The 12,412-nt window shown below is 39.2% G+C and overlaps 1 protein-coding gene across 1 annotated transcript in view; it reads right to left on the bottom strand.

The window, feature by feature from the left end:
• The window catches only part of LOC115797004 (NLR family CARD domain-containing protein 3-like), a 38,732-nt gene that overhangs the window by 10,814 nt on the left and 15,506 nt on the right, over positions 1-12,412 (bottom strand). The window contains exons 7-8 of the mRNA XM_030753491.1: positions 3,680-3,728; positions 3,433-3,580 (exon numbers count right to left, since the gene is read on the bottom strand). Of these exons, the coding sequence (XP_030609351.1) occupies positions 3,433-3,580; positions 3,680-3,728 (197 nt within the window). The remainder of the gene's footprint in view (positions 1-3,432; positions 3,581-3,679; positions 3,729-12,412) is intronic.

The following is a 12,412-nucleotide window of genomic DNA, read 5'->3' as shown; positions in this document are numbered from 1 at the left end:
TTGTTAGATTTTGTGTTTCTATTTTGACTTTTTAATTTTCTAGTGACTTAGTTTTATTTTCTTTTTTTTTCCCCTTGATTTAGTTATAATTGCCGTGAGCACCAGAGTGCCTCTCTCTGTCTTTTGTGAGTATATTATTGTCATGCTTGTTCATTTTCCATTTTCCTGTTATTTGTGTGACTCTTCTGTTAATTGGTCAATATATTTGTGATCCTGATTACTTGATCACACAAACTGTGCAAATTATGTAATGGATAGATAAACTGCTGATGTGAAGACATTAGATTTAGTAGTCTTAAAAACACAGAAAAAGTGAATTGATTCAGCATAATAAAAGTTATAGACTGTGTTCATTGACAACTTCTAACATTGAATAATATGGATACAGATAAAAATATATCCTTTATGATGGGAGTGTCTCCCTTCCCACCACTGTGGGTACACCAGTACACCCAATATATGCCATGTTTTCACCAGCACTATCGCAACACATACTTCATCCATCTTTATTTGTAAATATAACCTGATATCATAATATTCAGTAAAAGTTTGTCTGGCTCAAAGTATCAGCCAGGTGCTGCTACAGTTAATTAAATGCACTTGGTAAAGTCATCATCAGTAAGTGTAAACACCGCTATGAAAGCACAAGTTTTGGCAGTCTGCTCTCTAAAGAGTTGAGGTGTGTTAACACAATGCTACAGTTTGTGAAGGAGAAAACTTCTCACCAAATTCACCCCAAGGTCAGACCATGAAATTCCCAGAGACAAACCCAAGAACTACATCTCTGACTCTACAGGCCTCGGTTGGTGTTAAATGTTAAAATTACAACTTTTTTTTGGGGGGGGGGGGGGGGGGGGGTTAAAGGTGATTCATTTGGAGAATGACAGGAAAACACACACTGCGTAATTGGGGAACAAGCAACAGGTGAGGGGCACAGCTGAACATAATTAAACAGACAAGACAAGGGGAACCAAAACTAAACACAAAGCACGAACAATTATCAAAGTAAAACAGGAAACACACCAAACAAAGGACAGAGAAGCAGACTAGTCACCACACTGGGAATAAAACTCAATACAAAAACACAGGAGGCCAGGGACATGACAAAAGGACAAAACAGACACAAGGACACCGATGCAGGGGAAACAGGGACAAAGGGAACCAGGAAAACAAAATTTAAACAATAAATACAAACAAGACAGGAAACTAAGATGACAATCCAAACTAAAACAAACTAGGACATAAAACTCAGTGAAAACAGAACCAAACACAAAACACTGGGCACACAGCACAGGACGCCCTGCAACCCTGAAGACAAAGAGTGGAAGAGGATGGATGGATGGATGGATGCCCATTGTACTTTAGGTTCTGTTATTATAGTTGTTTCTATTGAATTGCTGTTTCCCTTTGTTCTTGTCTTCCTCGTCTCTGTGTTGCAGTGTCAGGTTTGTTCCTCTGTGTGTCTGTCCTCGTGTCTTTTGTATTTAGTTTATTCCCAGTGTTGCCATATCTGTGTCTTTGTCTTAGTGTTCTAGTGTTTCCTTTTAATGCTTTGTCAGTCTTAGTCTAGTGTGCCTTGTATTTAGTTTTACTTCCTGGTCTTTAGTTTATTATTCCCAGCTGTTTCCCCACCTGTTCCTAATCCTTTTGTTACCCTGTGTCTTTATTTAAGCCCTCAGTCTGTGTCATTGTGTACCCATGCTTTATTGTTTCCTGTCTCTCTCATCTTATAAACCACAGTTAAGTTTTTCCTGATGGCTCCTGCATTCTGGGGCCAACCTAGCCTGCGACACTGCATCCATGACTCTAAAAACACAAATTACTGTATGTGGATGTATTTGGCTGATTATACTGTAACTGTCTATCAAGTGATTAATAATTTCATTTTTATGATATGGATATTTTTGAAAGCAAATAAACTATGTTTAAATTGCACTTAGAGACAGAGGGGTGGAGTGGGGCTCTGATATGTTTTGTGCAAAGAGTGACATAAGAGCAGGAGTCCACAGAGAAGAGACACAGAGGGAGGAGGCTCAGAAAACAGGCTCATATAAGGTCGGTGTTTCTTTTGATTTTGATTCTTTTTTAATCAAAAAATTAATTTTAAGTAAAAATGCACTTTGCCATTGTATTCTGTAAATTCTGTCTTTTTCTGATTACCTATTTTTCTGATTACCCCACTTGGTTTAGCCTTTTTTTGACCCTACATTACAACAGATGTTACTAAATTCAATCAAAGTGCAAAATTCAGTCAAATTGCTTTAAATTGATTTTAATCATGAAGCGCATGCAAAACATATTTTAATAGCAATAGATTTCAATTAGGGTAAAAAAAAAAAAAAAAAAAAAAAAAAAAAGACCACAGGACATTAAGAGGGCTAAATAATTTTGGGAGTTAATGTTTTCTCATTTTTTTTTTTTGGCAGCTTTTGTGGTTATATTTCATTTTTCTTCATTAAGTAACAATTAAAAAGTAAGGTCTGTACAGAAAATACTTAACATGAAACATGAAATACTGATAGATGTACTGGTGTCATCACTTGGTCACATGTCTGCATGACTAAACATTTTTTTAATAATGTAAAGCACCAGTAGAGGGAATGCAAAGCTTTTTTGTGTTTCACTGGTGAAAATTCAGTGAGCCACTGAGCTTTAAGCAGCCTGTTGTAAAAGAAAATAAAAAAATCTAGAGGGATATCTGAATATGCTTTGGAAACAAACAGCTTTACATGTTTCGTGCTACTAGGGAAATATCCGATGCAAAGCAGAGATCAGAGTAGAGGTGAGTCAGTGACGCATGATGCTTTTAATGACTGTGGTTTATTTAAATACACAAAATTTTGCACACTATCTACACTCTTTCCACTGTTTATTCTGATGAACTGATGAAAGCAAACTGCAGCAGGTGAAATGATCCCAGTTCAGTCATGGTGTGTTTTGCACAGTGTGTGTTAATGTATGAATAAATGCAGGACACTGATGCAGAGAAGGTCTGTGTGACTGTACAGCAGTTTCTGTGGGTGTATTTTTATGTTCTCAGCATTTATGTCAAAATAATTTTGTTGCTGACATGTTTTACCAGTTTGCTGCTTTCACATGTGGAGTGGGGCAGAGAAACAAAGAAGCTCAGAACAAAACATTTCTGTGGCTTTTTCCACAATGCACAATAACATTGCTGAGTTAACTTCTAATATAAAAACTATAAAAAGACAAACGTCAAATTTATCTTCTGTTCCAGTGGACTGACATGCTTTTTTCCCCTTTAATTTCTAGATATGTCGGTAAACTCATCGTTCTCCATTGGCCCCTTTTTTGATCTCCACTTTTCCTCCACAAACACTTCCCTCCCTTTATACCTAGAGTGTCTCATCTCCACACCGAGCTCCTTCATCTATCGTGCATTTAACCTCACCACCATCTTCCTCGTCCTACCTCTCTGCTTCCTCATCCTCCAACATGGTCTCCAAGAATGGTGGAAAAAGCGCTCCACCTCCACAGAAGTAACACTGAGTCACTCTGACAGCTTCACCTACAACATGGCCATCGTGGACCTGCTGTATGTTGTTGCATCTGTCTTCAGCTATTGTGGGATCGCCACAAAAAATATTAACATTTTACATTTTACATTCTTTCTTTTAGCTTTCACCTGGTTTGGACAGATGTTCTTTCACCTGCTCACCTGTGTGGAGCGCTACCTGGCTGTCGTTCATCCCGTCACTTATCTGAGTCTAAAAAAAGAAAGAGGGGTCAGAATCAGGAATTTCACTATAGGCTGCGTCTGGCTGCTTTGCTTTGCATTGATTGGTTGTATGATGACTGAAGACATGGTCATTGTCGTCTTGAATTTCTTCCTCTTGATATTATGTTTAATCATCACCTCCTTCTGCAGCCTTTCTGTTCTCTGTGTCCTGATTCATCCAGGCCCAGGAGAACAGGGTGGGAACAGGCAGAGGGTCAACCAATCAAAGCTCAGGGCATTTTACACCATTGTGACCATTCTGGGAATGCTGGTGTTGAGGTTTGTTTGGGATCTGAATTGGAATGTAATGCGTATGTCTAAGGGAAATGATGGATGCGTGTTAATGTCATGTGGTACATGGTTCAATCTGCCCAGCAACCTCATGTTGCCCCTGCTGTTTCTACACAGAAAAGGTAAATTTGTGTGTTGCAAGAATAACACACAGTGAGGTTAAATATTATATTAGTTTGAAAAGAAAATACTGAGAAAAAATGGGGGGCACAACAAATAACAACCAAAACAACACAAGAAAAGAGGAAAAATAATCTACCCTGTTTGAATTTTTTTTCTTTTTGGTGCTTTTATTTATTTATTTATTTTATTAATTTTTTTTGGCATGTGGTTGCAGAATAACCCAAAGCTGAAAATACAAGTAGCTCTAACATGTTGGTATCTTACAATTTTATTATGGGCTATAAAGCTCCAGTGAGCTGATTTAAACATTTCTTTGTTTAGTCTTTTTCTATTTTAATTCAATTCAATTCAATTTTATTTATATAGCGCCAAATCACAACAAACTGTTGCCTCAAGGCGCTTTGTATTGTGGGTAAAGACCCTACAATAATACAGAGAAAACCCAACAGTCAAAACGACCCCCTATGAGCAGCACTTGGCGACAGCGGAAAGGAAAAACTCCCTTTTAACAGGAAGAAACCTCCAGCAGAACCAGGCTCAGGGAGGGGCAGTCATCTGCTGTGACCGCTTGGGCTGAGGGGATTAGTGTATTAAACTTTTGTGTACCACCTTGTTACCAGGTTTGTGTCTCAGGTGTTTCCTGAGGTCACAGCTGAGCAGAGCACTGAGCTGGACATCAACAGCTTCTCTCTAATAACTTATTTAATTTTCCTTGTAGTTTCACATTTGTTCACTGATGAACATCTGGCATAAACTGACAAGATTTTGAGTTTCAGTTTCAGATCTTTTTGTTATTTTGTGTGGATTTAATTATATTTGCAGTGTTTCCATCTGTGTACCTCCCTCTGTCATGTCTTTGTGAGTATGCCATTGACCTCTTGGTTTGTTTTGGTAAGTGCATTTTGTGTTACTTGTGTTATTAGTCCTTTTGTTTGTGATCCTCTGATTACCTGATCACTGAAACTGTGACTTATAGAGTAAACCTTTGACGTGGAATAAATATAGAATCAGTTTTACATGTACTCTTGAGTACTAAACTACACTCACATGTGTGACTTAAACAAGAAAACTACAAACCAAACACTCCTAAACAGCAGAGTAAATAATGTTGGATTTGTATACACATTAAAAATTGTCTGCACATCATTTGAATTTTTTTTTTTCATAATGGACAGCAGTGTGGTGTGTTCTGATAAAGTACAGCATGTGGGACATTACTCACCCGAATATTACACATAGAATTTGTATGTGGACGTACTTATTGGTGGATGTATTTAGGCAATGATGATCAATTTGTCATGGATTTATTTGAATAAAAATAAAGTATATTTAAATTGTACTTAGAGAGACAGAGAGAATAGTGACATGGAAACAGGAGTCCACAGAGAAGAGAGACAGAGGGAAGAGGCTCAGAAAACACACACTGAAGGTTGGTGTTGATTTTGATTTTTTTTTTTTTTATTAAATTGGGTCTGTTTTAAAAATTAAACAAACAAAAAGTTTAACTACAACTACATTTTTCCACTGTATTTTGTAAATTCTGTAATTTTCTGATTAGTTGATCACAAGTTTTATGTTTTTAGAAGTCAGAATCAGGATTTTGAGTCAAAATGTGACAGAAAATGTTTTGAAAATTTACAGAGTTCATGTATAAATTGTTTGGAAATTTCTGTCACAATTTTTTTCCTGAGTGTTTTTATTCCTCTATAGACATGAAAAGAAACAAACAAAGAAAAAATAGACTGTTAATTTTGTTTATGAAGCTATTTTACATGGAACTACAAACATGTCCACTCAGCTGGACACCATTGGCTTAATTTTTGAGGCAGAGAAAAATGTATTTAAAAACCAAAAACAGAAAATTATGTTACATCCTCAGCTTGACTGTCTCTACTGCTAGCATTGTCTGATCTTGATTAATTACATTCAAATAACAATAACCTGTATATTTGTTGTGACATCTGCAGCCGTCTGAGCCAGATTTCTGTTTAAAAAGATATTTTTAGTGTCAATGACATTTTTTTACCCTGATAAAAAATGAATGTTTTAAACTCACTTTTCCAAAAACTCAGTGCAGCTTCTACCTTGTGACAGAAATGCTGTTTCTCATTCAAAATGACCTGATATCATTCATGAGAGATTTCTTTGACATGTTTCACAGATTATAGATCAATAACTCATTTACAGCCCTTTAAATACAGACGATCACTTTTTGGCACAACACCAGCAGCTTTTGAATGTAACTAATAAAGTACTCTTAGTTATTTCTAAAATTAAGTTATCAGTAAAGTAACTAAGTTACTTTTGAAAGGGGTAATCAGTAATCAGATTATCACAGCTGTTTTAATCACATGTCCACGTGTCTGTGTGGGGTCTGCACAATTGAATTTTAATTATTTAATAATAAAGAGCACCAATAGAGGGAATGCAAAAGTTTCATGTGTTCAATGGTAAAAATTCTATAAGCCACAGAACCTCCAGCAGCATGTTTTAAAGGAAAATGATTAAAAAAAAAAAGCGGGTTTTTTTAAAATACTTTGGAGAAAAAAAGCTTCGTGTTTTCTGTTACTAAGGAAATATTCAGTGCAAAACTAAGATCAGAGTAGAAGGTGAGACAGTGAAAGATGATGCTGTTAATGCTGTTAAGGTGGCGCAGTGGTTAGCACTGTTGCCTCACAGATAGAATACCATCTGGAAGGCCTGGGTTCGATTCCACCTTGGCCCAGACCTCTCCCCCTCTCTGTGTGGAGTTTGCATGTTCTCCCCGTGCTTGCGTGGGTTTCCTCCGGGTACTCCGGTTTCCTCCCACATTCCAAAGACATGCACTTACTGGGGTTAGGTTAATTGGCTAATCTAAATTGCCCATAGGTGTGAATGTGAGTGTGAAAGGTTGTTCGTCTCTCTGTGTTGGCCCTGTGACAGGCTGGCGACCTGTTCAGGGTGTCCCCTGCCTCTCGCCCTATGACAGCTGGGATAGGCTCCAGCCCCCCCGCGACCCTGACCAGGATAAGCGGAAGTGAATGGATGGATGGATGGATGGATGGATGGAAAATTCTGCACAAAATTTTAATTCTTCCACTTTTTATCCTGATGGTATGATAAAAACAAAATGCAGTGGATGAAATCAGTTCAGCACGTGGTGTATTTTGTGCAGTGTGTGTTAATGAATAAATAAATGCAGGACACTGATGCAAAGAAGGTCTGCAGAAGTGTACAGCAGTCCTGACTGATCTGTGTGTTGTGCCAGTTTGTCTCTTTCACACAGTTTGATTATCTTATCCATTACAAAGAAATTGTATTTGAATTGAAGACAAGAAGCAGAGTGGGGATGAAAAATGGAAAATTGGAACAATATAAGTGGCACAGTGTTGCAGTGAGGAGTTAAATTTAAATAAAGTGACTTTTTTTAAGATAAAAAAAAAACATATGAACTATGTATCGACATAAAAAAAACATTTATTTTTTATTTATTTAATTTATTTTTCTGTTGTAATGGAGTGAAATCAACAAACACCAAATTTATCTTCTGTTCTAGTGGACTGACATGCTTTTTTTCCCCTTTAATTTCCAGATATGTCGGCAAACTCATCATTTCCCACTGGCCCCTTTTTTGATCTCCACTTTTCCTCCACAAACACCTCCCTCCCTTTATACCTAGAGTGTCTCATCTCCACACCGAGCTCCTTCATCTATCGTGCATTTAACCTCACCAGCATCTTCCTCATCCTACCTCTCTGCATCCTCATCCTCCAACATGGTCTCCAAGAGTGGTGGAAAAAGCGCTCCACCTCCACAGAAGTAACACTGAGTCACTCTGACAGCTTCACCTTCAACATGGCCATCATTGACCTGCTGTGTGTTGTTGCGTGTATCTTCAGTTATTGTGGGATCTCCATGAATAATTTAAACATCCTACACTTGGCGTTCTTTCTTTTCTCTTTCACCTGGTTTGGACAGATTTTCCTTCACCTGCTCACCTGTGTGGAGCGCTACCTGGCTGTCGTTCATCCCGTCACTTATCTGAGTCTAAAAAACAAAAGAGGAGCCAGAATCAGGAATATAACTATAGGCTGTGTCTGGCTTCTTTGCTTTGCATTGATTGGTTGCATAATGATCGAAGTTATGGCCGTTGTCATCGTGAATTTCTTCCTCTTGATATCATCGTTAATCATCTCAACCTTCTGCAGCCTTTCTGTTCTCTGCATCCTGATTCATCCAGGCCCAGGAGAACAGGGTGGGAACAGGGAGAGGGTCGACCAATCAAAGCTCAGGGCATTTTACACCATTGTGACCATACTGGGAATGTTGGCACTGAGGTTTGTTTGGGATCTGAATTGGAATGTGGTGTTTATTTCTGAGGGAAATGATGGATGTGTGTTAATGTCATTTGGTATCTGGTTTAATATTCCCAGCAACCTCATGTTGCCCCTGCTGTTTCTGCACAGAAAAGGTAAATTTGTGTGTTGCAAGAATAACACAAAATTAGGTTAAATGTTATATTATTTTGAAAACAAAATATTTTGGACACAACTAAAATAGACAAAACTACACTATCATGTATGTGTCATGTATGGCTGTGTGGTGGGAAGGGTAGGACCCAAATTGCAGGACAGGAGACAAAACTAAACTCAAAACACCCCGTATTTGTTGAAGGCACAAAGGAACAAAAACACAAAATACCTAAACCTCAATCTCAACCAAGGCTACACTAAAAGGCAAAACACCAAGTCTGGGAGAACAGAAAAATTAAGCACAGCCAGAGAAATTGGTATAAAGTGATGCCTGCTGTAAGACAGTTACAGAGCATCTCCAGGATCAGCCGACTCTGTTGTATTGCTGAGTCTACAAAGCTTGTATACAGACATTGAAAGACTACTGGATTTTCTCTAGCTGACTTCAAAAGCTCCGCTCCGTTCACTCTGAAGGTAAAAATCCAGGTGTGTTTTTGATTGGCGCTCGGTTCATTCCATGTGACTGTCCGTTCATTCGCTCTTTTTACCTTTTGTGATTGGTCTGTCTTGTGGCATCCCGCTGGGAGCGCTCTGAGGAACGGCACAGGCTTTCTCAAGGTTCATTCGGCTTTTCAACTTCAGGCCCTGTTTACACGACGCCGTTTCAAAATGAAAACAGCGTCATTTTTATGCGTTTTGCCCTTCCGTTTACACAACAACGGAGTGAAAACGATGTGTTTCGGAAACAGGGTCCAGAGTGGAACGTTTCAGAAACGCACCGGCTTGCGTTCTCGTGTAAATGCTTGAAACGGGGGTGATTTGAAAACGGGTGACTCGCACATGCGCACTATGGTTGTGACTAGGGTTTAATCCCGGGATCCGGGATTCCCGGGAAATGCGATCAGAACCATTTCCCGTTTCCCGGGAAACGTTAGACGGGAAACCGGGAAAAAAGTCGCGCGCGTTGATTTGACTTTCAGAAAGAAAAGAAAGCTTCAGAATGTTAAATTTAAGGAAATATTGAGAGAAGGGTTTGTTTAATGCGAAAAGCATTACTCTTCATTTCAGGCACGTTCAGCCTCCGTTTAAGGCTTCAGCCTTCATCTCAAGCGTTTTAATAGAGGTATTACACAGTTGTGGTTTTTTCCTCTTTAATTTGTTGAAATCGTAGGCAATGTGTTTACCCTGAGGTATTTTGTATTATATAATTTTATATTATTATATATTGTTATATTGCATTATATAGCCTATAAAATATGCCTGCCCTGAACAATAAAGAAATATCTGTTTAACTTCGAGTGTTTCTTTTCCTCGTTTGCAGCCGCTTACTAACAATCATGAATTAGGATACGGGCCTAATGTGTGAAGAAATTATCATGAAATAGATTGCTTTAACATATTTCGCTTTTAAAATGGAGTTGAGTAAAATGTATATTTTTTAGGCTATAAGGATCAGCCAGTTTTTCAATAGACGATTCACAGCGAACCTACTTTAACCCTCAGACACGGTGTTATAAATTTGTTGTTGCCAGAATGGCAATGACCAAGTCGTAGTGCATTACTCAAGGCCCTGTGTTATGTCATATTATAGTGTAGTACGGTAGTTAACTTTTCAATGACTATTACAGCGTTCCACTGGTGGAGATATAGCGCAACAGATGTCGCCACGACAGCGTGGCTGAGCCTTTATCAATGCTGTGGAGATGAACCGTATTGTTTTGCACCAGCAGTTGTAAAATAGCTTGGTATAATTCCATGTACAATGGAGGAATATTCGAATTATATTTGTTAAGGGAGTGTTGAGGAACGATACAACACCGCATAGCTCGAGCACTCCAATGTCCAGATGTAGGTTTTATTGCGTTAATCAAGCCGACGTTGCCCCCTACTGGGCATAACAGGACATAGCTGGAAAGCTACCTCTACAATATCACAATAGGTTAAGGCCGACACAGGCTACAGAAGGCCTAATTAAAATAAAAAAATAAATAAACTTTTTCCCGGGATTCCCGGGAAATGGCTCGTCATTTCCCGGGATTTGATTCATGTCATTTTCGGGAAAAATATTAAACCCTAGTTGTGACAGCCACAGTTTTCCGCGCATGCACAAATTGATAAACAGTACTCGCGGATTCACGAGTGCTTCTTGTGCTTTTCTTGTGTTTTTAACATTTTGTAATTCAGTGCTGTGTGCAGCAGCGATCCAACCTCATCGTCAGTCCACACAAAACCTCTCGCATTGGCTGTTTTGTAAGTAATGAACTAGTGATGGGTCGGTCGCCAACGATCCGGCTCTAAGAGCCGGCTCTTTGAAGTGAACGACGGGAGCCGGCTCCCGATAGTGAGCCGTGTCTTTTTTCTTTTCATTCGTTTCCTTTTTTTTTTTTTGTGTGTAAACCGCACGTGATTGGTTAAGATGATTGGTAGTATATGATCGTCTACACTGAGCGGGAGGGGAGGGTCCACACTGCACAGTGAGTAAACAAACACCAGAGAGGGAGGGGCTCCTGCAAAATGCGCTCGGAGAAAGTTGCGCGTTACATAGAGGCTACACGCAGGAACGGTGACAAAAATGAGTGACGGAAAGCGTAGCAAAGACTGGACACATTTTAACCTTAGACCTCCAAACATGTCGAATGAGAAACAGTGTACTTCAAAAGTGCCGGCATTTGCGGACTTCCGTCACAAATACCGTAATACCACTACATGACTGTGAAGTGTAATTTCTGAGCCTTCAGGAACCATTTGAATTTTTTCGATAGCACGAATGTCGCAGAGTTAAGGTGAAAAGCCAGCTGATCAAGGAAATTGATCAGCTGACTCTGCGGTGAGAGGCTACGTCTTAATCAGCTGTTCACGGCTTGTAAGGTCAGGAAACCCGCGATTCAGCAGCGATCGCCTGGCGTTAAAGGATTATTCTGACAGAGAGCAGACTGCAAATTTAAAATTTAATATTGAGCAGGCTGCACAAACAACCTACATAGGTATACTGTATACGAATTGTTCATCCCTCAGTGTAATTAGAAGAACAAAACAGGGCAGGTCATCAGACAGGAGAAACAGGATCAACTCCAATCTTTTATTTTATAATTTGTATTTGGAGCACTCTATTATATGTTGAGTATATAAAGAAGTGTTTGATATAGGCCTAATGAATGCTTTTACATTAGTAATTCATTTGACACTTTTAAAAAATTAAAATCTAAGGAGCCATTTGGGAGCCGAAAGAGCCGGCTCTTCTTTGGGAGCCGAGCCTAAAGAGCCGGCTCTCTGAAAAGAGCCGGAATTCCCATCACTATAACGAACTTGCCGCGCTTCCTACTGTGTCCCTCCACACATGCGCGTCTTGCGTAAACATGCTTTGCAAAGAGAAAACCAACGCCAACTTGTGGCCTGGCATGGGAATTACATCGTTTTCATTGTTTCACGTGTCCCCGTGTAAACGCAGATCCTTTCTGAAACGCTATCGCGTAAACGGAAGGCTGAAACGCATCAAAACGACACCGTTGTGTAAACGGGGCCTCAGAGTGTCAACAGCTGACTCAGCACCTCTGCAAATACTGATCGCTAAATTACAACAGCTTCTGTGTTCCCTCGCAGCGTTAGCGTTCCAGACGGATCTTGATTTCTGTTATTCTAACATATACATATAAAATTTAATAGCGATTTCCACTGCGACCCACAGGCATACTGCGTTTTTCGTCATTTCAATTAGAAAGGGAGCTACACTGAGTCACTTGGGTTAAAAACAGCTGGTCTTATTTGTTCAGTAAAAAATGGAATAAAAATATCCCTGATCAGTCGACAC

Source organism: Archocentrus centrarchus, chromosome 18 (assembly GCF_007364275.1).
Source record: "Archocentrus centrarchus isolate MPI-CPG fArcCen1 chromosome 18, fArcCen1, whole genome shotgun sequence".
NCBI lineage: Eukaryota > Metazoa > Chordata > Actinopteri > Cichliformes > Cichlidae > Archocentrus > Archocentrus centrarchus.
The sequence above is the reverse complement of the archived record's forward strand: the minus strand, read 5'-3'. Positions and strand labels throughout refer to the sequence as shown.